General features: G+C 41.3%; 2 protein-coding genes across 2 annotated transcripts in view; one reads left to right on the top strand and one right to left on the bottom strand.

Annotated features, from left to right (window-relative positions):
- Positions 1 to 15,000, bottom strand: part of DTL (denticleless E3 ubiquitin protein ligase homolog) — a 35,849-nt gene extending 20,849 nt beyond the window's left edge. Inside the window, exons 1-10 of the mRNA XM_015427615.1 lie at positions 14,930 to 15,000; positions 12,564 to 12,689; positions 11,685 to 11,783; positions 9,264 to 9,325; positions 8,798 to 8,918; positions 6,617 to 6,682; positions 5,842 to 5,957; positions 4,373 to 4,446; positions 3,450 to 3,553; positions 2,022 to 2,126 (exon numbers count right to left, since the gene is read on the bottom strand). Of these exons, the coding sequence (XP_015283101.1) occupies positions 2,022 to 2,126; positions 3,450 to 3,553; positions 4,373 to 4,446; positions 5,842 to 5,957; positions 6,617 to 6,682; positions 8,798 to 8,918; positions 9,264 to 9,325; positions 11,685 to 11,783; positions 12,564 to 12,689; positions 14,930 to 14,975 (919 nt within the window). The 5' untranslated portion in view covers positions 14,976 to 15,000. The remainder of the gene's footprint in view (positions 1 to 2,021; positions 2,127 to 3,449; positions 3,554 to 4,372; positions 4,447 to 5,841; positions 5,958 to 6,616; positions 6,683 to 8,797; positions 8,919 to 9,263; positions 9,326 to 11,684; positions 11,784 to 12,563; positions 12,690 to 14,929) is intronic.
- A 466-nt stretch (positions 15,001 to 15,466) lies between these two features.
- INTS7 (integrator complex subunit 7) overlaps positions 15,467 to 27,650 on the top strand; it is a 76,568-nt gene continuing 64,384 nt past the window's right edge. The window contains exons 1-2 of the mRNA XM_015427622.1: positions 15,467 to 15,557; positions 18,154 to 18,283. Coding sequence (XP_015283108.1) covers positions 15,467 to 15,557; positions 18,154 to 18,283 — 221 coding nt within the window. The remainder of the gene's footprint in view (positions 15,558 to 18,153; positions 18,284 to 27,650) is intronic.

The raw sequence follows: 27,650 nt of genomic DNA on the forward strand, positions 1-27,650 counted from the left end.
TTTTGTCTTTCCCCTCCTGCCAATCCCATCAACCCTGCACCCTACCCACTGGGTGGCTTCCCCCCCTGCCATTCCTCCTGGAACTGCAGGGGTTGGTCTGAACCGGCTGGCCCAGCCTTCGGGTGCTGGCTCAACCTTTGGGTCCCACCCCCACCGCCTATCCCTGGGCATCTTCTGGGCCCACCCCGCCCTTGGCTGCTACAGCCTGGCTGTCTTATGCTCTGGATGAGCTGCTCCCGGCTCCAACCCACCACCCCATGCTTGGGCTGCCTCCTCCTCAGCCTGCCCTTCCAGCCTTTTCCATGTCTCAGGGCGTATTGCCCAGGCTTGTCATTGCTGGCTGGGGGTTGACTGATGAGGGCCACTGCAACGCCACTTGCCCCAAGCTCAGTCACCAGTAGACTGATTATGGATTTGCTAAAACACTTAAACATTGCCCGGAAGCAGGGGCTGGGATGTCACCAGTATGCGGATGACACCCAGCTCTATCTGTTGTTGGGTGGTCAGTCCGACGCCAAACCGGAAGATCTAGACCAGGCATTACAGGCCGTGGCTGGTTGGCTTAGGCTGAGCCGGCTGAAACTGAATCCGAAGGTCCTGAGATTAGGGATCCTGCTCCCGACTTTCGATGGGGCACCTCTGGTGCCAGCACCAGAGGTTAGGAGTTCGGGAGTGCTCCTAAACGCCTCCCTAACAATGGAGGCCCAGGTAGCAGCCACTGCCAAATTGGCCTTTTACCATCTTCAGCTGATCAGGCAGTTGGTTCCCTTTCTCGAACACAACTATTTGGCAACAGTGATCCATGCAATGGTCACCTTGAGATTGGATTACTGTAATGCCCTCTACATGGGGCTGCCCTTGTCTCAAATCCAGAAGCTGCAGCTGGTGCAGAATGCCGCGGCCAGGCTATTGATGGGACTCCTTATTCGGGAGCACATCCATCCCGTGCTAAAGGCATTGTACTGGCTGCCTATAGCATACCAGATTTGTTTCAAGGTGCTGGTTCTTACCTTTAAAGCCCTTTATGGCCATGGACCTACATACCCTAGGGACCGGCTTTCCCCACATATACCCCAGAGAGCACTGCGATCAGGGTTCAGAACAGGCTGGCCCTTCCAAGCCTTAAGGAGGACAGGCTAGTAACAACCAGGGCCAGGGCTTTCACTGTGGCAGCTTCACTCTGGTGGAATGAGCTCCCAGAAGAGATCAGGGCCCTGCAGGACCTTTTGCAGATCCGCAGGGCCTGTAAAATGGAGCTCTTCTACCAGGCTTTTGGAGCCGCCACCACCACTAACAACTGACAGCACAAATGGGAGAGCCCTGTTCCCCCCCCCCCCCCGGGGCTTTAAAAGAAGCCCGGGGGAGCCAGCTGTCTAAGATGACCTAAGAAGACTAGAGGGCTGACTACAAACTGCATAACAACTACCACTGTAAAATTACAAAATTATTGATACTAGCACTTTATTATATTTATGGTTTTAGCACTGTTTAATTGGTATATGTTGTTCCTAATCTATTTTATGTGTATTGTAAAAATTGTAGGTGTTTTATGTAAGCCGCTCTGAGCTGGCTTTGGCCAGGAGGGCAGGATAGAAATCTAATAAATCAAATCAAATGGAGTAGGTTTTATTTGTTTCTGAAAAATTGTTAATTAAAAAAAGGTTTTATTTGTTGATGGTGCAGCAGCATCTAGAGCATTTGTTAAATATATTAGATTGTTTCCTACGCAAGGTTTGTTTCCATTTCATTTCTGTGTCAAGACAAAATATTAAAAGTGCAAACTTTTCTTGGTTTGAATTTAAGCTGAAGATAAGCAGCATATGAAGAATGATCAGTGAATGCTGAAAGCTTCTAATGTTATCACTGAAGAAGCTGTTTACAAATGCATATTTCTAAGGTAGACCTACCTGCTCCAGGTGCTACACAGACACACATGCACATACACCAATGTGCATACCAGCCCCCCCCCCCCAAAGTTTAAGGCAGGTTGCTGATAAACTTTTCCCCATCAGTATCCTTACCTGGAGTGTCCTTCAGACTTGACATATTGAACATATATATAATGTCATCAGTGCAATTAGCAAAGAGGCTGGTACCAGTGGAATCCAAAACAAGACTAGAATAACCTAGAAAAGAGATAAGGTTTTATATGGAGCTGGCTTTTCTCAATATGAAAACAGCAGCTCCTTCTAAACTTCTGCAACCTCCCCAGCCTCTGCTATATGAGATTCTTTAATTGGAAGTGCCAAGACCAGAACCTGCAACCTTCTGCATGCAAAGGGGGTGCTTTACCACTGAGCCACAGTGTCTGCTCAGTTACATCTTTAATTATTGCAAAATAAGAAACAAGAATTACAACTGATGGCAGAAGCCATGCATTGTATTGGATTTTAGAGGGGGAAGAGACAGTTGGCTTCCTAGACTTCAACCCAGGGCTTGTTGCAGATTTTAAAAAAAAATTAGATATTTTGCCAGTATATGGTTAATGTAGAGTATTAGGACTGAGAGTTATACAGCCTTATACAGTCAGGACTAGTGCTGTATTTTCTATGGAGGTGAGACTGAAGCAGCTTTCAACCCTTAATCCACTTTCATTAAAGTCTAACAGGCAGGGCCATTGTAGTTAACATTTTTGGTATGTGTGCTCCAAATCAAGCCTAAAATGTAAGATGCAACTGCTCTGCTGCACACCTGAGTACTCATGCAGCAGTGCACACAAACAAATATGGACCTTAGGGCAGTTCTGCCTCTAGTGTACTGACCTGAGTACCAGGCTGTATGGCAACACTAGACAGAGGCAACTAGGAGTATGCCAGAACCAGGGGCTCCCGCCCAGAAATGCTACCAACCCCTGCAGATTGTGCCATTTTGCAAAACCCAAGTCACAGGTCGGATACCCATAATTTAGGATACTGGTTAAAGCAAATGAGCAGTCTGAGAATGAGGAGACTAGACAAAAATATTTTGGAAGAGTGATTGGAGGTAGTGATGTTCTGAGCAGGTGACATACAGGGAATTAAACAGGGTGGGGGACAGAACAAAAAAAACCCTGTTCAGGTCATCAGCTCTTCAGCATTAACCACAGCTTTGGTCCCTAGAGAGTTTTGTTCCATTCCCATGTGATCCAGCTTTGAACTAGGATTGCCATTTTTGGATGGCTGGAAGCGCTCTGCTAGATTAATTATATCCCAAAACTAAATGGAAGCCAGTGCAGCTCTTTCAGTGCAAGTGTATGCTCCCTGTGGCTTCTTCACGCCAACAAACAAGAAGACACATCGTGAATCAATTGAGATTCCTGGGCAGTCCCAATTAAAAGGTTACAAAGACATGTACAACAGTAGCCAGATCACTTTTCTCTAGGAGCAGCTATAGCTGATAGGACCTGCTTCTGGCTACAGATGCGATGTGGGCACCTACTCCGTCCCTTTAAGGGCACTGTAAAAACATACCAAGTTTACGAGTGCTGGTCCCAGGATAACTGAAAGACCTGGATGGCACTGGATCCTGCCGATACGTAGTATAGCTCTTGCGCAGGTCCCACACTTTGATTACCCTAAATTGAATAGACAGATTATTTTAGATCCAACACTATAGTTCATTATCCTTTACACAAAGGAGAATGGAATCAGCAGAACATGCTTTTAGCAAAAGGATACTAAAAACAGCCATTCAACAACAGTGAATGATTGGATGGCAAGAAATATCAGGTATTACAGGCCCTTTGCCAGCACATTCAGAACTATTGCACTGAGGACTTTGGTATAAAAACCATTGGCCTTTTAAGACAACCGAGACTTGATCTGATGTGACAGCTAAGCTAATTTTGCCCATCAAAAAAATTATGCTTTCTACTTGATTCAGTGTAAGCAGCTTCTCAGCATTTCTTGTGGACAGATTACACAAAGTACTGTATAAGGTTGCTAAGCTTGTACAAAACGACACAGCTAATCTTGGTGGAAAGATAGAGGCTTCATTTAACTGGTAAACGCAAAAAACAACAGGGCAAAATTAGATACAGTACTAAAAAACAAGAGACTTGCAACGAACTCCCCAACTGCAAAGAAAGCAAGGCTTTACAATGAATAGCCATGTGTATCAACAAATCAAATGCTGGCTCAGCCATCTGTATTGTCCCTGCCCTCCCTCCCCACATTGCTTTAGGCAGGTAGCATGTCCTGGATTCACCTGCCAACCTATTACCATATGCTGGGGAAAGTTCTAGTACGCCATAGCCACTATTGGAGCACCCCAGCAGTCCCTCTTGAGCTAATTCATTTCAGTCAAGGTAGAACAGGAGCTAGAAACTGATGTGCTCACCATCGCCTTCTGTCAAGTGAGACTGAATGAGCAGGCACAAGTCACCTCTCCTTACCCATCAACTGCTCCTGCAGAAATTAAGGTGTGTTCATCTTGAAGTACCACCACTGTCACACTCTGCTGGAAATCCTAAAGAGGAAAAAATATGAACAAGAGTGAACCCATTATTGAAGCAGCTTCACGACTAATTTCCTTAACTGCACATTCATCTTGAGTATCCTCTTTTGACACCTTCAGTGGATATCTCTACTCCATTAGCCATCCCATTCACAATCAGCTATGGTTTAATGATCTCAGGAATGGTAGCACCAAGAAAATACAACTGCTTTATGTAAGTAACTGTTACTAGTATACAATAAGGCACAGAGATGATTCCAAGTTGTTTAATTACAACAAAACACCCAAACTACCCCCTACACACACTACATATCCACCAAAGTTATTGTACAGTTTAAGGTTTCAGAATATAAGATATTATTGAATCCACGAAGCGGAGACAGACTGCTGGTGTATCAATGCCAGTATTGTGTACTTTGACTGGCAATGGCGCTCTAGGCAAAATTCCTCCAGATCTTCAACTACTTGATCCTATTAACTAAAGAGGCAAAGGACTGAAGCTGGACTTTCTGCATGCCAAGTTGAGGTTCTGCCACCAAGCCACAGCCACCACTCCATGTATTTCCCCCGCAAACCAGAAAGGTTGAGATTGCATGGAAGCAAATGAATATAAACTATAGACATGATAAAATTCTGGACAAAAATAAATGAGCAAAGTTGGTCTGATAAAGCCTATGTGAGCTTCAAGCAATAGCCCTCCAGGAGGCTGGCCTGCAAGCAAAGGTCGGTGTTTCAAAAGTGTGTTAGGCCTTCATTCAGTCTGGCACACAAACTTCTTGTCCGTCACCTTTCTCATAGGTGTTTGCCTCTATAAAAACAATTGCTAACATTGCTGCAAGGGTACTAGGCTCAACCAGGTTAAATACAAAACCAAAACAAATAAAAAAGTATGGCAAGGTTAACTTCTGAAGCTAGAAATCAAAATGTGGGGACAGGAAAGGATGGGTTTTTAAAGAGAAAAACACTGTGTGCTCATGTGCATGCATACAAAAAAGGAAGTTTCCTTTTGCATTGTCAGGCATGTGATTGCACTCTCTGTGGGTGTGTGGGTTTTTTTAAGGGATGTATATGTGCGTGCATGTGTGCGAAAAGGCAAGCACCTATGAGAAAGGTGATGGACAAGAAGTTTGTGTGCCAGAATGAATGAAGGCCTAACACACTTTTGAAACACCGACCGTTGCTTGCAGGCCAACCTCCTGGAGGGGTATTGCTTGAAGCTCACATAGGCTTATCAGACCAAATTTGCTCATTTATTTCTTTCCAGAATTTTATGATGTCTACGGTTTATATTCATTGTAAGGCAGATCTCAACCTGCTGAGACTGCCATTGAAGGGGGAAAAAACTTTAAAAGTTAACTTCCTTTTGCAGAAGATGACCTTAAACTTGCTTCAGCTTCAAATCCTTACCACTGAAGGAGCCAGTCCTCTCCCAGTCTGTTTCTTCTTCTTCAGTTTGGATGGCATATGCTTGTCCATTATGTTGTGGGCTCCGCTTATTTGCTTCACTTGTCTGTAAAACCCATCTGAAAGGTAGTTTCAGAAAGCAGTACTGAAGCACTGTTCCCTGCACTGCTGTTCCTTCCAGATATGGACATAACTGATATACAGAGACAAGTTCTTCAATCAGCCTGCCTGGCCAAATGTCATCTGGGCCCTCCCACTCTCAGACTATCATGCACAGTCATGCAGCAGGAAAGGGAAAGACAGGAAAGGCCCTTCCCAATAATCTGATTTCATCAATTTGTGATTGTTACTAGACAAAAAGTCTGAAGATTACTCACTTATCAGTGTGAAAAAAAGGTGGGATATCTACATCAGTGCTATAAAGACAAGAGTTGAAATCAAGCCAAGCTGACCCAGGTTCAGATTCACACTGAAGCAGAAAACTCATAGACTAATCTTGGGCTGATACATTTTCGCATAACCTATCTCAGGATAAAAATTGGGGGCAAGTGATGGTCACATGAATACACGAAGCTTCCTTATACTGAATCAGACCCTGGGTCCATCAAGGTCAGTACTCAGACTGGCTGTGGCTTTCCAGGGCCTCAGGATGAGGTCTTTCCCATCACCTGCTACCTGGTTCTTTTAAATGGAGATGCTGGGGATTGAACCTGGGACCTTTTGCATGCCAAGCAGATGCTCTGCCACTGAGCCACAGCAACTCCCCCCAGATTCGTACCTTTCTTACTGCATCGAGTGTCCCAAACCATGATATTTCCATCTCTTCCTCCAGTACAGAACACAGCTATAAAATATATGCAATAAGGATTAAACAAACAGCACATTGTAGAACCATATTGCTGATGAAGCTGTTCTTTACTCACTTTGTGTAAAATCTCCTCCAGGCATCCTCAGCCCACAAACCCAAACAGACTGTACCAAATTCTAAGACAATCTATTTCAATGTATTGCTCTGTGATTATTTTAAAGGGATGGGGGAGGGGTGACAAACTGAAAGTAGCTTGCTGTTGCCCCAAATCACTCATGCTGTTTTAAAAATATGCAGTGTATGCCCCCCCCCATATAAGCCACCCTCCTCAACTATCCTGCCTAGGCTACACACCCTTGTGCCCACTCAATTCACTTCTGGAGGCCATCGGGGAGCGGGGCTTGAAACAAAAACAGTTTTTTTAAAAAAAAGTGATTGCCCATGGGCTTTGAAATACCCTCCCCTTCCCACCATCATTGAAATCTTCCGATAGCAGAAGAAGACTGTCTTTTAGCTGGCTACTGAAGTGGCTGCTTTTTTGGTTCCCTTTATGGTATTTGCCATTTGTTTGTGAGACTGCTGTTTGGCTTTTATTGTTTTACTATACAGCCGTCTCATACATGTTGTTGCTCATACAAGGGTTTAGTACGAATAAATCGTGCTGATTCTGCTGGTCCATGTACTTCTGTTTATATGTTTATACCAACAGGGATCAGCATGAGCACTCCCATGAGGCCTGCATGTATGAGATGCTTTGAATCAGCATAATCAGTGCTATCATCACACATAGGAAGGAATGAAACAAGAGAGAATTTATGGTGCACTCAGGCCATATTTAGGGGGCTGCGGTGGCTCAAGTTGTTAAGACGCTGAACTGCAGACCAGAAGGTTGGTAGTTCAGCAGTTCAAGACCCGAGTGCCGCAAGATGGAGTGAGCTCCCGTCTCTGGTCCCAGCTCCTGCCAACCTAGCAGTTCGAAAGCAAGAAATTGCAAGTAGATAAATAGGTACCACTTCGGTGGGAAGGTAACAGCGTTCCATGCACCTCGGCGTCTAGTCATGCTGGCCACATGACCATGGAAACATCTTCAAACAGCGCTGGCTCTTCGGCTCATCCCTAGAGGTGGATTCGACCGGATTTCGAGCAAGGGAAACCTTTAGCTAGGCCATATTTTATTATACAGTTGCTGATGTTTGAAACAGCTACATCTACATACCCATTCAATTCATTCATAAAAACATTCCATCATGAAAACTTTAAGAAGCAGACTTTCATCCTAATCTGTTTTATTAAAGCTGAACTTGTTGTGCCTTGCACTGGCATCAGTTCTCTCCTTTACGACCTACTCAAAGGCTATTTTGCAGGAAATGATCAAAGGAAAGGGGGAAAAAGCAGGGGAGGAAGAATGATGGTGTCAAGAACTCGGTCAAATTAGAGGGAGAGACTTTTGGAGAATTCTTAAAGCCGTGCTGCTGTGAAAGAAGGGGACTCCCCACCTCCAGAGGGTGGAAGTAAGGAGTACAAGAACCCCTCCTAAAGGGAGGCAGCTGTACAGGAAGTAGCCGTCTTTGATGTGATCATGTAGAAGGGAGTCAAATGGGGCTTCCATACAAACTTTAACTCCAGCACACACATTGGCAATTTAAGCCCTTTTGAAGGTAAAAGGATGGATAGATGCCAAGGGCCTGCTGGCATCCAGAAGGCAACAGGTCAGGAAAGTAGGGCACTATGCCATGTGACAGGGAGTCAGCTTGGGATCATGGGCATTTGTGAGGGAAATGCAATGGCAACTCTCCTTGCTGTGAGGAGCTCGGGAAGGCAAGTAAACTGCTGAAGGGGCAAGAGGTTCTGTGCATGGATACTACTGCATGTCTGTGGTTGGCTGCTGGGCATTAAGAAAAGCTGGTATACTGCACTATAGCGCACTGTGATATCAGTCCCAGATAGGAGATGGATCAAAAAACTGGGCAGCCATGTATGAAACAAGATGAATGTCCAATATAGTGTAGTATCTATTCATAGGAGGTCAAGGATGTAAGAAGAAATTTTCAGACACTGCTGCATGTTTTTCCAAGCAACTGTTTCATCTTAAATAGTATGCACTAGGGATACACCGCAAAAACAAAGGGAAGTATAAATGTAAATATTTACCTCTCTCAAATTTGGAAAAAGCAACTGACTTGAGGCTGCACTGATGTCCTCTGCACACTCCCAAGAGCTCAGCAGTCCTTACATCCCACACTTTAGCTGTTTGATCTCCTGAAACAGTAACCTTCAGGAAAATAAATGCAAAAGTTTTTCTTCTTTTCCTTTTGCAGTAGTAGTGACAAAAAGGTCCCACTGGCACCTTAATAATTTTCTTATTAATAGGGTAAGCTTCTGAAGCCCAAAGGATGCTACAAATACATGAAGCAGACTACAGTAGTGACAGGTGTATATGCAATGCACCAGAAGACAGACTTAAGATTGAAACATCAACTTTTCCTATGTCTGAAGCTATCAGAGATACTAGTGGTCTTGCCAAAGTACAAAAGGGGATAAACCCCAGTGTCACCTCTGTTAATGGACTTCGTGAAAAAGACCAACAGTATTAATAGGTTATGCTAAGGTTACTTACAATTTTGTGTTCACTGGGCACCCAGGTCAGATCAAAAACAGCATTGGAGTGAGCTTGCCATTCTGAAAAGAAAATGAAAGAATTCATTTGTTCTAGCTACTGTAGCTGCAGACCAAAATGGCAGCCATTTCCTTCACCCAGCTTATGAACTAGAATAAGATGTGGCATGGTAAAATGCCTTCCACCCCTGGAGTTTGGTACCTAAATTTATAACCCCATAGGATTAATTGTGGGGTTTGCACTCTTTACAGTCACAGAGGCTGTACAGTGCTCCTTTCTGGTCTGCAAAAGGAGAGCTGTGAAGCAAGTCAGTATGAGTCACCACCCTAGTGCAGAGCCATTCAATGCTATAAAAATGTAGATGACACTGGCTAGAGGAAGCTACACAAGAAGGGACCATGGTGAAATATAACTATGTAATAGAAACACAACGTGAGAAAATAATATTCAACTAAGAATATCAATATATTGTGCCCCAAATTTTAACTAATTGTAACAATTATATTCATAACATATATAGTCAAATGTACATACATAACACATACATATGCATTCAGTAACTTTCTGGTTTTAAGATAGAATAACGGTGTTCCATTAGCAGTTGCTTTTGTCTAGGGCATTAGAGAATCTTGTTGAGATCAACCTGAAGCTTGACTTCTTGATTCCAGACTAAAAAATTACTGAATGAGATTTATGATTCTTGAAGAAGATAATTTTGAAACAGACCTTTATCAGAAGTCCGACAATCGTGGAATTTCAACATAAATCTTCAGTATTACACCAGATGAAATCAAGGACTTGTCGATTACAGTAGATAGTACTGTAACATACCATGTTGTTGATGTTGCAAGAGTCTTTATTTAAGGTGTCAACTTCATATAAGACTTTTGGTCTCAAGACTTCATGGTTCGAATAGTTATATTGTTTGGTTGATATATGTGTTATATACATACATGTCTATATATGTTATAAATAAGATTGTTACAATTTGTTAAAATTTGGGGCACAATATATTGATATTCTTTACCAGTTGAGTATTATTTTCTCACAGTGCATTTCTATTACATACTGGCTAGGGGAAGAATCACATCTAAGACTAGGAAGGCAGAAAGTTTGGAGCCTGATGAGAAAGCCATTTTTTACACATACTTTCAGTAGGCATTAGCAACTGACAGCAGGGTTGTGGGGGTGGGCAACATCCTAGGAGACAAATTAAAAAGAAAAATAAGATCATTGGAAAAATAGAAGAAATATTGGGCGTACAAATCCCTAAAACCCTGTAGGGAATATTGCTTAACCATTGGGACAATTCACCTTTGTCAAGAACAAAAAGAGAGCTTGTAGCACTGATGTTAATAGCTGCAAAAAACGATTTTGGCACAACTTTGGAAAACAGAAAAAATACCTACTATTAATCAATGGTTTGTAAAGTTATGGGATATCATAGCAATGGATAAGCTAGCTTTGCAAATCCTAGCAGCAGAAAACCCTACACAAAAAGGTTTTTTGAAAAAATGGTTTGTATTTTTTGATTATATAACTAATAAGACGGATAATGTTAGTGCCTTACTGGAAAAATATGTAGACTTTGTATTTTACTAACTTGAGGATTATAGATCAAATGTTTTTGAATCTGTTACTGTTTCATTGGAAATGTTTGTAAGAAAAGTGTTTTGTTTCTATTGTTAGAATTGTTATTTATTTTTTGGAAAATGTAATAAAACATAAAGTTATAAAAAAAAGAAAAGAAAGAAAAATAAGCATCTACTTATAGGAAGTTCTGACTATAGAGTTCCTAATGATTCCTAGAGCTGCGGTAGCTTTAGCAATTGTTATCTTCCTGTAAGTAGGTTTATTTTTCTTTTTGATTTTTCTCCCCAGGACAACTGCATCCCTCCTTTGGCCCCCATTTCCATCCACCAATCAGCTGAGCATTGGCTGGCAAAGGCCGCTTAGAGCTCTCCCATCACAGGCAGGCAAATAGGAATGCAAATTCTGCATGGCTCAGGCATAAGGCCCAACAATGATTTGGCACAATGCAAATGACTTGCAAAAACCATGGTTTGTAATTCTAATCTACAGGGTAAACTCAAGCCATAGTTTGATTAACAATGTATGTGCGTGTGTTGAGTTTTTGGTTGCACAAACTGCTAGTTATTTTAAATGGCCAACAATCAAAACATATCTCATTGCAATTGCTTGTATCCAATAATTCATATCACATTTCACATCAGGTCATTTGTATTGGCCCTTGTGTTCAGGCCACTTGAACTTTCCAACGAGGCTTTCATTGGTCCTTTATTTGTTTTTAACTGCTTTTCTAATAAATACATGTATTTTTGTATCTTAAGTTTAAACTAGGGTTTTAATATTGGTCCTTTATTAGACACATTTCACATCTCGACCAAGGGTTCCATTTACCTCTAAAAATCTGCTTGTCACTTGCTTGTGTTTGGGTATCATACAGCCTAACAAATCCCTCTTCATTTGCAACAGCAAGTATATGCTGCAATTCAGGAGCTGGGGGGAAAGTCAGTAAAATCTGTAAGTCTTTAAAAACACATTTTAAAGTTTAATATTTATATATTTGACATGTTAATAAAAAGGTTACAATACACTTCACAATGCAATTCTAAGTACAAGTTATATCTTTCTAAGTAATCGGAAGCCGTTAACTCTGTTTAGGGCTGCACTGCAAATCATAAAGTTTAACAATATATAAACATAATGGATTTACAGAATGCAAAGTCATGAGACTGAATCAACAGAGCCATGAAAGCAGGGTAGAAATTAAACATAATAACTTAAGTACGTAAGATATGGCACCACACTCTGAATTCCAGTAACAATATTTTACATCTATTTGATGGTATGCTATTTGATCTTGTCTATAGTAATTAAAAATGTAAGGAGTTTTACAAAACCAAAAGATATGTTTGTTTAACTTAGATATTTGTATTTGGTGGATTATTTGTTAATTATAATTCAGTTTGCTTCATACAGTAATTCAGCAGTTCATTCCTTATGTGAGACCACATGCCAGGTGTCCGTATTCCATTTGACAGAATTCAAGCACATACTGAATCACATTTGTCCTTCTGCAACACCTAACATTGTACCCACTGTGTCAAAGTCACAACACCCATCCCTTCAGATGGCAGTAGTACATTCTTAATATATACCACATCTTACTCTTTGTTCATCCTAAATTATTTATGAAAGAGACTAGTCATTATCTATAAGTGTATGTCATCCTCACTCTAAAGAAAAGACAATTGACAGCTGAGCCCCTACCCTTACCAGTTGAAAAGGTGCAGCCAAAAGGAGGAACTGGCATTTCCATTTCTCCATAGGAAAGATAGTCATCTGATCTAGCACACTCATAATGATTTAAGACATGGTATAGGGAAAACTGTGGCAGCAGACCTAAAAAATGAAGGAGATCATTCTGAATTTTATGTTTTAATCATTTCCTTTTTCACAAATTCTGTTGAAAGCAACTTTACAAAACATCACAGCAAATACTTGTGTTAAAGTTTTACTGTATAGCGAACTGTACTGTACACTCAATTACGTTACTTACCAAAGTGCATAAAATATTGTGAATTAAAAGTCCTTCAACAGCCAGTATCTAGCATCAATGTCCCCGGTCACACTAGCAGAAAAGCCGTGGCAGAAGTGCGGCTTTTTAGAGGCGCAGCAAATTGAAGCGCTGCATCAGGATCAGACAGATCCCCCAAGCCGAACCGCATTTGCTCTCCGCCACGATCACATGCCAAGGGGGAAACAATGGGACGAAGGGAGAGGCGAGGTAGCTGTGTGCATGCGCAGTGTGGCAGGGCCTCGCATACCGCGGGATATGGGCGCGTCGGCGATCACACGGCTGCCCGTGCTGCGCGTTTCCAAGTAGGTAGTAGTGTTTTGCTGGTATCTTTTAAATCTGCGTTTTCGGCCAGAAGGGACGGGTTGGGGGCGGGTGTGCGACGCTTGCCAGATGTTGGCAATCCCACCAGTTTAATCTGCCCTCAACCCGTCTGTTTTGCGGGGCAAATCCTCCCATGTGACCGGGGCCTATGACTACTATTTTTAAATGGCCTATTATTTCTGTAATATAGACGTTATCCCCAGCAATAAGAGCCAGTTTGCTGTATTGGTTAGAAGCACAGACTCTAATTTGGGAGAACCGGGTTTGATTCCCCACTTCTCCACATGCAGCTCCTGGCATGACCTTGGGTCAGTCATAAATTCTCTCAGAGGTGTTCTCTCAACGGCAGTTCTCAAGAGAGCTCTCTCAGCCCCAACTACCTCACAGGTGTCTGTTATGGGGAAGGGAAAGGAAAGCAATTGTAAACTGCTCTGAGACTCCTTCAGGTAGTGAAGGGCGGGGTACAAATTCAATCTCTTCTTCAAGAAAAAGGCGAACAAATCTTCTGTTAAACCAAGTAAAATGGCAGATGGGCACAATAACTTCTTCTCTAACAGCAGACGGGCTGCAGCCTCTCACCCCCCAATTATATCTGCTTTTCAGTACCATTGATTGTTAAGAAGTAGTCTCCACAGCACAGCAGAAAGTGCATTCACAGTACATGTATTTGACCTGCATTATAAATGCTCCCCACACGACACCTAGGCACACGTGTGTAAGAGCAGCACTTCAGCTTGCTTTAAAGTCAATCGGTTGGTGTTTGATTAACTCTCCCCCTTTTGTCCTCTGGTGTTGGTTTCAATTTGATTTTAAGTAGCAGTTGAGTGTTTTTGTTAGTTTACACTATATTAGCTACTACTATATTTTACTGATTGTAAATTAGTTATGTTTCAGAGTTTGTTGGACAGATTTTTTTACTCTGCAAATCATCTGGTGCATCCAAATAAAGAGGCAGTCTAAAACGTTAAGAATAATAAAATTACACCACCCCCATTTATATCCTTCAACATCAGTAACCAGCCTACATCTGAATACTAAAGGAAAATGAAAAGTGTTTCTGCTCATGTACTAGTTGTCAAACCTTTGTATGTGCTCTTGGTACAACATTATACAGGTGTACTTCCTATACAGATTATAATTTTAGCACTGAATGGCAATTAGTAAAATTGCCCTAAATGAATAGTATAGGTTTTTCACTATGACGGTATTTAGGCTTTTGACCAGTGGGGCTGCAACAGCAATGGGATCATCCAAGTACTGGTGATGGCGGGGGGCCCTCCTCCATTTTGAACAGGTTTTACTACAGGCCGCTTTTACTCCTCAAAAAGTACCAAGGTTTCGGGAATATTTGTTTCCGCTAGATTTAACTGCTCATTCACATGAACCCCATTATTTCCCCCACCCCTTCTGAAACACTCAGTGCCAAGACTGTAAGTCAATTTAAACACAAGAGTAAAAATCCATCAAGGGGTTGTTAATACGTTGCCGCAACTAAAATTTTCTAGCTAGTCAAAAAAGGGGGGGGGGGAGGTTTAGCCAGTAAGAATCAAGGCGGGGGGAAAGGCGAGAGGGATCCAGACCTAACCCACCTCATAGGGCCGCAAAAAGAATAAATAAGAGAGAAAATATCCATCTGTATCGCTGACGGAAAAAACAAATGGAAAAGGATTAAACGGAGAGAAAGTGGCTCCGAGAGAGGAGGAGGAAGAGAAGAAGCCCCCCTGCCCCCGATAGCACTCACCATGCGGTCCGGCTCGGGAGCGGCTTATGAGGGAGCGACACAGCATGAGGATGACGGCGGCCGCGACAAACAGTTCAAGTACCCACCAAATGCCGTTCACTACGCGCACGAGACCCACCGGTAACCGAACGGCGATCTCCGATATCCTAAAGCAAACTCCCGCCAAGCCGAAGTACCCGCCAAAGCTCACTCACATGGCCATTGGACAGCCGCGCACAAGACCACACCTCTTCTGTTTTCCCATTGGCCTCTTCTCCCCAAAAACATGGCCGGGCCACACCCACATCTCTTCCGTCGGGCAATGAAATTAGCATGAACCCGCCTACAACTCTGGCGGCGCGTCTCTCCATCTTCCTCCCTCCTAACAACACGCACGCGCATCAAACAAGTGTGTACGGGAATGCGCAGGCGCTCCGAATAGAATGGCGCTTGCACATGCGCAGTTTTTCGTGCTGGAGACGGGAAGGAGAGAGTAGGCGCTCACAAGTAGTCATCATCCGTTCCCTCATCCGAAACCTCTGGTTAAAACAGGGCGGCATGGCGTCCTCTTCCAAATCTTTCTTGGCTGATGCTGGCTATGGGGAGCAGGAGTTAGACGCTAACTCTGCTCTCATGGAATTGGATAAAGGTATGGTGAGAAAACGAGCATTTTACGCATGCGCCGATGGTGTTGTCATGACGGCTTGAAAGCTCCGCCCCTTTGCTTGGAAGCGCCAAATGTTCTGTGGAAGTGGTTTGTGTGTCAGGAGGACTGAGTTCGTTGAGAATTCCTGGGACTGGGATTCTCCCATCGCACATCTGGGTTGGTTTTGGTTGTTAAGTCGAGAAGAGGTTCCTGAGTGATGCCAGCAGATCACAAGTTAAACAGCGAACTGAGTTCGCTTGACGTTCACTATGAGGTTGCAGCCGAAGACTAGCCAGAACTACCAAGTGTAGCTTCCATAACTTGAGTCTTAAGGTGGGGCCCCCGAAGAAGGACACAGAGAGAGAGAGAGAGGGAGGGAAATAAGCGATTAGGATATCTCATCCAAATTTGCTGCAGGATTCAGTCAGCTCTAAGGGGTTTGGTCAATTTCCCCATCTCCTTCACTCTTTTGTATTTGTTTTCCTGCTTTTTACTGGCTGGAATCCACTCTCAATCCGTGCATACTTAGGGAGCTGACTGGTGTGCATGTATGTATGTGTGTATCTATCTATAAAAAGTGATAGGTAGTGGATCATAAACAGAGGTGATTACAATTAGTGCAGGTATAATATAAGTATAATTTCCCTAATAAAATTGTATTATGGTGGGTTGGAGGAAGCAAAGATGAATGACAAGTTTCTGAAGAATGATTAGCAATACGTTGCTGATTTTCCTTCCATGGCCATAAGTGTGACTTGTAGTGCATGTTGATTTGCAGACAGTAGCAGGTGGTAATGGTTATTCCTTTCGGAAAAGCTCTGTTTTCTGGTCTCTGGATGTCGCACTGCTGTTAAAGGCCCAGCATATCAAGCCATTTTTTTTCTTGACAGAAAACCCTAAATGTCAAAAGAGAATTTGGTGCTATGTAATTCACTAAGCAATTTCTTCTTGGGGGAGCAGAGAAAAGGAATACATGAGAACAAATGTCTTGCTTCCCATAGGAATAAATGATGAATGTTCCCCCAGTTTCTCACCTTTGGGATACAATTAGTAATTTTTGGGTACAATTTTGAATCTGTTGATCTTTTCCCTTGGAAAGAAAATTGGCCAAATGTTAATACCATTAAACACAAAGTTCCCCATACTTACTGGTTGTGTGGTTAACTCAATCTTATGTAATCCCCCTCCTGTCCCACATGAGTTTTGTATATTCAGGTCTGCATAAATGTCAGAAGGGAGTAGGGTGCTTTGTTATTCACTAAGCAGTTATTTCAGGGCAGGGGGAAGCAAAGAAAATGAGCTCTTATTGCAAATGTTTAGAAATGTGTTCATTATTTCACTCTGGACATGCTTTACACAAAAACAGACAGAATTACATTGTAACACTTATACTTTGATCATTGTTTCAAACTCTAAACAACAGCAAACCCAAGTTTGTTACTTAAACATATAAGAACATAAGAGATGCCAATGTTGGATCAGGCCAAAGGCCCATCCAGTCCAACACTCTGTATCACACAGTGGCCAGAAATACCAGTGCCATCAGGAGGTCCACCAGTGGGGCCAGGACATTAGAAGCCCTCCCACTGTTGACTCCCCCCAAGCACCAAGATGACAGCATCACTTGCCCCAGATTCCCTATCTATACCTTGTGGCTAATAGCCACTGATGGACCTCTGCTCCATATACTTATCTAATTCCCTTAGCTCTCAGCTCTGATTTTTGTGCCTGGATGATACTTGTTTTCTAATACACTCTCAGTCTTTATGTATACTTTTAACCTTGTTTTAAGCAACCTCTTTGTAGGCATAATGTCACCCTGCAGTCACTGCTAGAAACCTCTGTCCTAGAAAGGGCTGGTCTAGATAGTTCAGCCTAGCCAGATCTCATCATCTTGGAAACTAATCAGTGATGGCCCTGGTTAGTATTTGGATGGGAGACCGTCAGGGAAGTCCAGGGTCACTACGCAGAGGCAGGCAATAGCAAATCATCATCTATTCATCTCTTGCCTTGAAAACCCTGCAGGGTTGCTATAAATTGAGTGTGACTTGACAGCAAAAAAAAATTGAAAACATTGCAATCCAAGATTATGCTTACGTGTGAGGGGCGAGGTGGGTTTTTCTTTTGTAATGAACCTACTGAGCACAGTAAGTGTTAGTAGAGAACAGTGCCATCATTTTTAGTAGAAAGGAGCTCCCTACATCTCAAACAAGTACCAGAGTGCTGTCTATATGGGAAGATACTGATATCATGGCTTGGTTTGGAGGAAGTGACAAGTAGATAGTAGGTCCTCAGTGGAACTTGGAGAACTGCTATAATAGATGAATTGTACTCTGTGGGTTTTTTAAAAGAACAATGTGGTGCTATCTAAATTTCTTGCATATCCACCTAATGTTTTACAAGATATTAAAATACTGTGCACTCTTACATTCTGTATGTCATTGTCTAGGCCTGCATCATCTTACTTGCTTCTATGGATTAGAAATAATTTTATGTGGCCTGACTTGAGACCTAAAATCAAATGAGTTGACCATTAAAGGAAACGCTTCTGTGCAAATGGTTTAGGATCATTAAGTGCTAATACTATTTCTTTTCTCAGGACTCCGATCTGGTAAACTGGGGGAGCAATGTGAAGCTGTTGTTCGTTTCCCCAGACTCTTTCAGAAATATCCATTCCCAATTCTGATCAACTCTGCGTTTTTAAAACTAGCTGATGTTTTCAGAGTTGGGTAAGTAGAACTAGTTCCTTTCTGATTCTTAGTATTCAAGCAATAGTTTCTGCTTCTTAGAGATTTATGAATTTTACTTTCTTCAGTATTCGTTGTGTTATTGGTAATATGCTGTGTAAAAGTAGTTTGGTGATTGGCACTTCTTGAAACCAGTTCTTGAAACCACTTCAAAACAGAAGTGGCAGTAATTAATTTATTTACTAAAACACAGATCCTGCCTTTTTTCTTGGTTCAAGGCGGCTTACAATAATTAAGGGTTTTCACTGTTCTAAATCAATGGCTGTGTCTTTATATAACATCTGTGCCCTCAATCTTTCTGAGAATTGATACAAGCTTATCAGTGGAAAAATCATAGGCGATGTCAATAAAATTAGATAGGAGACTGGAAGGTTTTAAAATCTAATTAACTAGCATTTTTAGATTTAAGCAGTGAGATACTTCCAATTTGAAACTTTGGTTGACTTGTGAGTTCTGTTTTTCCAAGTACTGATGGAAATTCATTGTAATTCTTATTGTCCAAATCATTTCTCATTGTTTTTTGTGATTCTTTAGTAAAGTGCTTATTAGTTTTCTTTTTTAAGTTGTGGAGGGGAACTGAGGGTTTAGACTGTTCAGAGATAAACATTTTAGATAACACATAAAGAGATGCAGTAAACAGACTCTTAGGCAGTTTAAAAAGGGGATAAACAAGTTGGGGAAAAATTGCCCTCTTGAGGTAAAAGTTTTAGGTAACGCATAAACTGAATCCTTTAAAAAATGGAAAAACAGGTTGGCAGAAAGGATTCGCCCTCCTGAGATGAGAATTTCTGGTAAAAGCAAGGAGGAGCTATAATAAAGACTTAAATTGTAAAGAACATAACAAACAGGTTGGGGAAGAAGATTTGACACTCCTGAGGTAACAGAAAGGGTAAATTGTAGGGAATTGTCACAAAAATGCCTCCCAAGAAAATGAAGCCTGCTGCTTCAGAAACTGGTGCTTCCAGAAACTCAAGAAGTAACAAGGAGGTTGGAAAGGAATCAGATAATATAGAAATATGTAAAATCAAGAGAGAACTTGAATTAGTCAAAAGAGCAGCTAAAAAAGAGGAAAAAGAAATGGAATTAGAAATTCAGAGATTAAGAATGAGATCATTCGAACTGGGGAGAGTTCATATAGCTCCTAGGGTCCAGGAACCTGAGGGAAGATATGAAAAGAATACCCAGATTTCAGAAAGGAGACAGTCTGGAGGCGTACTTAGTTATTTCTGAGAGAGCCTGCCTGGACTTCAGCATCCCTGATGATGAGAGAATGGCATACATAAGATCACGAATCTCTGGAGGTTTGAATGAAATGTACAGTAAAATGGAGGATGAGGAAGTAAGCAATTTTGATTTAAAGAGTGAGCAGAGCAAAGCAAAGGTTTGGAGTGACCCCAGAATGTAGCATAAAAGAGTTTAGGAGCTTGAGAAAGAAACCTGGAGACGTATGCTCAGGTGGTAAGTAAACTAAACCGGTTGTTAAAACAGTGGCTGACGGGCAAAAGCAGAGAGCCACATGCTGCAGGCTCGAGTATGTGTAGTATTAACACCAGAGGAAGGCATGGATCATGATTACAGTGAACCAGTTGCATTCGATGAACTGCGTTTATTAGCATGGAGAAATTCAGAGTCTGAGGTTAGTGTCAAACCTCACTTGTTCAGACCTAAAAGCCTAGTTAAGGGGGGGGCATAATTTTTTTTTTTATAAATATATTTATTACAGATTTCTTATGCATTACACCATGCATACACATTGTTACATTTCCCAGTATCTCTACAGAGTCATCAGTATCTCGATTTATATCTTGTTTTCATTTATCCATTTATAAAACATTCTCCATCTATTGGTAAATATGTCCATATTCTTATTTTCTAAGATTGTAGTCAATTTATCTATTTCGACTACCTCCTGTAGTTTAATAATTAGTTCTTTTCGTGACGGTATCCTCTCAACTTTCCAATTTTTGGCAAATAAAATACGTGCTGCCGTGAGAATAAATCCTATAACATATTTTTCTTCATTTTTCAACTTATCTGGCATTACATTCAACAAGAACATTTCTGGTCTAAAAGTTATTTCCATTTTATACATGTCTATTAACATCTTATGTACCTTCTGCCAGTATTGTTGAGACTTGGGGCATCTCCACCACATATGATAGAAGGTGCCCACATTGTTTTTGCACTTCCAACAATTTTTAGATGCGTTCGAATAACATTTGGCTATTTTATCCGGGGACCAGTGCCACCGGTGGAACATAATTAAAGGACTGGGAGGACCTGCTTTCCCAGTGCCTGTGGCTAAAGTAAATGTACGTTGTTAAGACTGGAATGGGAGGTAGTGGTGCTTGAAGAAATCCCAGCTCCAGCAATGTTGGGGAATGACCTGGCAAAACATGTAGCCAGGGTGAATGTGACAACTTGTTGCCAAATCAGACTGCAGAAAAGGGCACCTAACCAAGAACAAGGAACAGGAGCTCAAGAAATCTTGCCATATTGTGAAACCTTCCAAATTAATGACACTTTTGAGGAGGAAATTAAAAATCAGGATGCACATGATTCCAACTGGGAAAAGGGAATCAGCTGAATTCGTTGGTGAACACTAACAAAATGACGCATTACAGTCCTTAAGAGAATTAGCTAATGCAAACCTTCCCAAAATCTAATACCTGAACACCTGATGAGATTCATACGTAGAGAGGGCAATATTATATGAGTCTCTCAAGAAAAGGGGATAAGCGGCATGTGACCCACACAAGCAGCTAGTAGTGCTACAAAAATACAGGATGGATTTACTAAGAGTGACACATGCCAGCCCATTTGTAGATCACATGGGGGTTAGCAGAACAAATAACCAGCTGACTCAAAATTTCTACTGGCCAAAAATTGGACAGAATGTGGCTAAATATTGCACGACGTGATATCTTCCAAAAGATAGGAAAACAGAAAGATAAAACCCAAGCCTTTTTACAGCCAGTGCCATTCATAGAGTAGCCCTTTTGGCGAATAGGCAATGACTTGGTGGGTCCTTTGCTCAGAGTAACTCGGAGAAGGAACAAATATATTCTTACTATTATGGCTTATGCAACAAAATATCCAGAAGCAATAGCACTATCCAGTATGGACACTACTGTGGTAGCTGATGCTTTGATAAATATATTTTGCAGAGGCGCGTGCGCGGAACGGCACTGCGAGCGGGCGTCTTCTCGGGACGCTCCTGAGAAGCCCGCTTCCTTTTTCGCTTTTTTGAGGCCCTCCGAGCATTCGGGGGGGCTCGCTTCACGTCCTGGAGGGAGGGGAAGTTGCAGGGGGCTCTTTCACAGCGAATCCTGTCGATGGCAATCACGGGTGTGTCGAGGTGCTGCCCCAGAAGCAAGAGTGAAGACGGGAGGAAGCATGGTTTCATGCTTCCCTAAGCGGCAACCAACCGTCTGTTTTTAACTTCACTAGTCGGCAAGTACACATCAGCATATTCTTTCGCGTTTTTTCATGTCAAGACAAAAACAATTTTGAGCCAAATACCCTTCAATTACCCCTAAAGTACTGGGAAAAGTGGCTACGGAATGACTGGGGGGGAAATGATTGCAGTGGAGAAAGGGCAAGAAAGGAGAAAGGAAAAGCCGGTTTATGGAACATTACTAGCCAAAAGATTGAATTATAGAACAACTAAAATTATTGGATGTTAGATGACCATTGAGGTATTTAAAGTTTAAAGTATTACTCTGGGAAGAAAGAGAAAATGGCGGCGACAGAGGAAGAAGAAGAGCTGGATTTGGATATGCTTGTAGGAGAACTCACTTATGATCAATTTAAACAATTTTTGTCAAAAACAATTAAACAAGCAGTGGAAAACGCTGGTAAAGATTTGTTTAAGGGATCACAGGATGAACAAGCCAATGTAGAAAGCAACGAAGAGCCTAATTGCCATGTATTAGAGCCAGTTGTAATACAGGATGATTGCCAGGAGATGGAGCCAGCGGTCAGGAAGCTTTCAACTACACAGAGTGTTGTGAAGGAAATGGATACTTACGAAGGACAGAATGGAAAAGAAGTATTAAGATTAAAGAAGAAAACAGAAAAGAGAAGAGGATGTCTTAGAAAAATTGTTGTAAGAAAAAGACAGAAGCTAAGAGACTTTGGAAAGGACTCTAAAACCTACAAAAGAAAGACAGATGGATTATGGAAAAGCAAAAAGCAAAAGGAAAGTCTGAATTTAAGATCACATGAGTACAAAAATTTAAGACACAGATTACAGATTGAGAAGAAGTTGGAAGTAACGGAAAGCTGGAGAAAGAATTTGGGTCAAGATTGTGATCTGGAGTAGAAAATATTTTTTCTATTTGGCAACAATGGCTTCTTATGAAGGGAATGGATATTGCTGAGATTTTTTTGCATAGGTTTAGATTGAATTGAATTAGGGAAGAAGGTGTTTAGGGACTGAAAATTTATCTTTAATTGGTAGAAGTTTCTGTTTTTGGGTTATAAGGCATGAGTAATATATTGATAGGTAATAAGGAAACAGTAGGTATGGGTTTGTTTTTGGTAGTATAGAAAGGTAATAATTAATTGTTATAATAAGGTGGTGGATTTTATGATATGTTGATTAGCAGAATCAGGAAGGAAAGCGGCTGAGATCTTAGGTATATTTGTTTTATATTTGTTGTAGTTTGGTATTTTTTCGTTAGTTTTCTCTCTTTTTATTTTATTTAACAGGAAATAATAAAGATAAGGCTACAGAGAGAACAGTTAAGATTCTTTATAATATGATGCTTCCTTGTGATAGTGCCATTTGTTTTGATTTTAGTTTAGAAGGACAGTACAATGTGATTGTAGTTTGTTTATTGTTTAGAATTGTTTTTTGCATTTATAATGTTATAAGTGAGTTGGAGATGGGTTATGAATTATTATTAGGAAACACTTTGAGACGGCGTGGCAATATTTAGACCTAGATAGGATTTAAACTATTAAATTTCTCGTAATGAATTGGCTCATAAATGATTTTTATAAAAGAGTAGATATGGATAACGGTAAATTTAGCTCTTTGGGAAGGCAAAAAATTACATATTTATAGGGAATTATTAATATGCTAATTTAGATAGTATGTGAGAAATAATTGTGGGAGCTATACAGAGAAGTATGAATTGCGCGATTTGAAAAACTGATTAGGTAAAAAAATATAATAGAGAGGTGATTATTTGATTAACTTACTATTAACTGCATGGTGTATTTTCATTGATATGTATGATTAATTTGTTAAACTTTTTGTGAAAACTAATAAAAAGATTATTAAAAAAAAAGATAAATATATTTTGCAGACTAGGCTTCCCAACTGAAATAACCTCTGATATGGGAACATCATTCATGTCAGCCATAATGTGGAGACTGTGGAAACTTTGTGGGGTAGTGCATATAACCTCAACCCTGTACCATCCAGAAACCAATGGCCTCATTCAACATTTCAGTGGGACCCAGGGAAGGATGCAAAGGAGAATCGTCAGGTGATCCTGGGAGCATGATCCAGTACATAGAGACTTTACAGAACAATTTAAAAACTGCTGTGCAGTTGGCAAGAGAGAACATGCCAGCAAAAGTGATAGTTTGATAAACGAGCACGGAATTGAGTGTTCTAGGAAGGAGACAAGTTTCACGTGCTGTGGCCTCGGGAGGGGCATCACTATGGTTAATGGGGGATGCTAAAGGACTTTGCTCTCCCATACCAGACAGTCTCCACTTGTCCCAAGAAGGAAACAGGCTGCTGGCGCTTAAAATCAAAAAGGTGCTTAAAATCAAAACGGTGGCAGAGCAGTTTTTAAACTGAATATTGGGGGAAAGCCGACAGGAAATGAAAAGTCTCTGGTTTGGGATGGCTCATCTCGAAGAGATGAAGTGGTAGCTGATATTTTTCTACAAGGAAATGGATTAGAATTGTCCACTGAGACTGTGGCTAATGATATGGACTGCCTGGCAAGGTCTCGAGTCAGCAGGAGGAAGGTTGTGGGCTTAACATGCATGGGAAACTATAGATGTTTATATACAAATGCTAGAAATGTCCAAGGTAAAATCAGGGAGTTGGAATGCTTGGTGTTGGGGGGGAAAATAGACATTGTGAGTATTTCAGACACTTGGTGGGATGAGGAAAATCAGTGGGATACAGTGATTCCTGGTTATAAATTATATCGGAAGGATGGGGGGAAGGGTTGGAGGTGGGGTGGCTCTGTATGTCAGAGAGGGTATACAGTCCAGTAAGATTGAGAGGGTAAGAGAATTGTATTCGCTTCTGGAAATGCTATGGGTTGAAATAGTGGGCCCAAATAAAAGCTTAGCACTGGGAGTTTATCGCCCACCAGATCAAAAGATAGAGGAGGATTATAAAATGATGAATGAATTAAAGATAGCGGCTAGACGAAATAACTGTGTTGTAATAGGTGATTTTAACTACCCACACATTGATTGGGTCAAAATTTGTTCAAGTCGGGAAAAAGAGATTGAGTTTCTTTCTCTCTTTTTTTGACTTGCCCAAATTGGGCAAAGTTTATTGTTTTTTAGCAAGTTACATAGAAAAGAGCCATACATTTAAAAATAGCTAGCCAAATATCTTGCTCACATCATCATGTTGTATACAGATTCCCATTCCCCCCTTATTTTAATTTGTATTCAGTAACATATACTATTAAATCAAGCATCTATTCCCGTTATAAAACTAATCAATATTTTAAATCAAGCATCTATTCCCGTTATAAAACTAATTCATCAATATTCTATCTACTATATTTCATTTTATCAATACTATACTATTATTAATCTATTTTATATCAATATAAAAACAACAGAAAAGAAACAGGCATAAGAAACAGGCATATTTCTTCTAAGTTAACCATCTAGTCCCTTTAAATATTCTTTCACATTTTTAACACTGTTAGTTTTCAAAATCTCGTTAACAAGCAGGCCTAAACATAATGTTATATTTTCCCTGCAATCCAGCTCTCACACTAACAAGGCCATATAGCTTTCACCTTATCCTGTAACATCTGGTCTTCTCTCTCAAAATAGTTAAATCCATGCACATTTTATTAATTATAGTTTCCCTGCAATTCCTCTCTAAAAATTCAGACTGCCCATATCTTTTCATCCTCCTTCAATTAGGACATTACAAATACAGAGAGTAAATTGTTTCAGATTAAAAGTCCATATTTTATAGCTTTCATTAGTCAGTCAAGACAATGCAAAAACTGAAAATACTTTGCTTCAGGTTATATTTATAAATCAATTGGGTATCAAATTACAATGTAAATCAGGTGAAGAAACACAAAGTAAACAGTTCTCAACAGCTTAAAGAGTTCCAGTTTTCGTAGATCTTTATCCCTTCAGCCAATTAAAGCCATGCAGACTGTCAAAAAGTGCTGCTTCCACTTATTTCTAAAGTTTGAGTTTCTCTTGCTTTCTTTGAAAATGTCTCATCAAAATTGTTGTTCTTTTGTGTCTTTGATTTTTGAATGTCCCATCCTCTTCTGGCCTGCCTGTGTACAAAAACAAACAGCCTTGTGTTTTGAATCCTGCATCGGCTACATTATATCCAACCAGCCCATCAAAGCAGTAGCTGAGTAAATCTCTCATTATAGATGTTGAACGTTGAAACAGGTCCCGTCATTTTCCCTCTTGTATAATGTCTGAAGGAGCTGCGGTGGCTCAAGTGGTTAAGACGCTGAACTGCAGGCTGTGGAAGGTCGGTAGTTCAGCAGTTCGAGACCCGAGTGTGCCGCATGACGGAGTGAGCTCCCGTCTCTAGTTCCAGCTCCTGCCAACCTAGCAGTTTGAAAGCAAGACATTGCAAGTAGATAAATAGGTACCACTTCGGTGGGAAGGTAACAGCGTTCTGTGCGCCTTGGTGTTTAGTCATGCCGGCCACATGACCATGGAAACGTCTTCGGACAGCGCTGGCTCAACGGAGATGAGCACCGCAACCCTGGAGTCGGATTCGACTGGCTTTCGAGCAAGGGAACCTTTACCTTTACCTTTATAATGTCTGATGTCATCTGATTTTGTACCTCTGTGATTTCCTCTCCGAAGCATTCCCAAAACTCTCCCAAGGCTTCCAGAACAGCAGTTGTAATTTTTTCTGTCGATTGGCTTTTTAAGCAGTCCCAATAGTTGTCTGAGAACATCACTATATTTCCATCTGTCAAGCAATCTCTCTCCTCAAATGCAGCCAACAAAGCCATCTCGCTCTTCAGCAGACACAGCAGAACAACATTCACTGTGTAACTACGCAGGCAAAGAAACTACAGCCCGCCGCCATTTTAGCTCCACCAGAGCCTGTTTCCCTTTCCATAATTCCAACAAAGTTCTTTAAGCGAGAAATAAGTCTCTGTAACAATATTTCCCAGATAGCAGATAGAAGATTTCAAAGTGCTATTTTGCCCCTTTGTGTTTGATGCAGTAACATTCCCGATACTCTGCCTTGCCGCCCACCGTGGGAGTCTTCCCCCTCCCTTTGCCTCTGGGAGAGATTTATAGGGGCAATCAAGTATCCTTTTCCGAGTTTGACAAGTATAAATAGAAGAAAGGTTATTCACAGGGTCTTCGCCAGAATGATTTGTGGCGAGGTGTGGAGGCTATTTGGGGTTTGATGTAGCTTTCCAGCCGCGAACTCCCACAGCTGGTCCTTCGGAGCTTCTGCTTCAAGACGAACTGAAACCTTCACTCGCTGTTTGTGCCCCAGTGGGGGGGGGGGGGAGGCTCAGTTTAAGTCTTCTGCTTCCAGTTCCTACTCCCGAGGATCTGGTGGACCCTTGTCAAATGTGGAGGAGTCCAGAAATGTCAAGAAAGCCCCCTAAAAAGACTCCAAAAGCTGGTGAGACCCAGAGCGACCTGGGTACCCAACCAGTTCCCTACCCCATTGCCCCGCCTCTCCTCAGTTTCTAGACACTCTCAATGACTGCGCTATGGAACAGATGGTCACAGAACCTACCAGGGGACAGGAGATCCTGGATTTGGTCCTAAGTAACACCCAAGACCTGGTGAGAGATGTAAAAGTGATTGTACCGCTTGGGAACAGTGATTTTAATGTTATTGAGTTCAACATTTGTATAAATAGGGAGTTGCCCAAAAAGGCTGACACAACTACTTTTAACTTTAAAAGGGGTAACTTCTCTGAAATGAGGGGACATGTGAGGAAGAAACTGAAAGGAAAAGTAGAAAGGGTCAAAACCATTGGGGAAGCTTGGAGGCTATTTAAAACTACAATCCTAGAAGCTCAGAAAAAATATATACCGCAGGTTAGGAAAGGCACAAATAGGTATAGAAAAAAGCCTGCATGGTTAACAAACAGAGTAATGGAAGCTGTCAAAGG

This window comes from Gekko japonicus, unplaced genomic scaffold (genome assembly GCF_001447785.1).
Source record: "Gekko japonicus isolate JY-2015 unplaced genomic scaffold, Gekko_japonicus_V1.1 scaffold45, whole genome shotgun sequence".
NCBI classification, from domain to species: Eukaryota; Metazoa; Chordata; class Lepidosauria; order Squamata; family Gekkonidae; genus Gekko; species Gekko japonicus.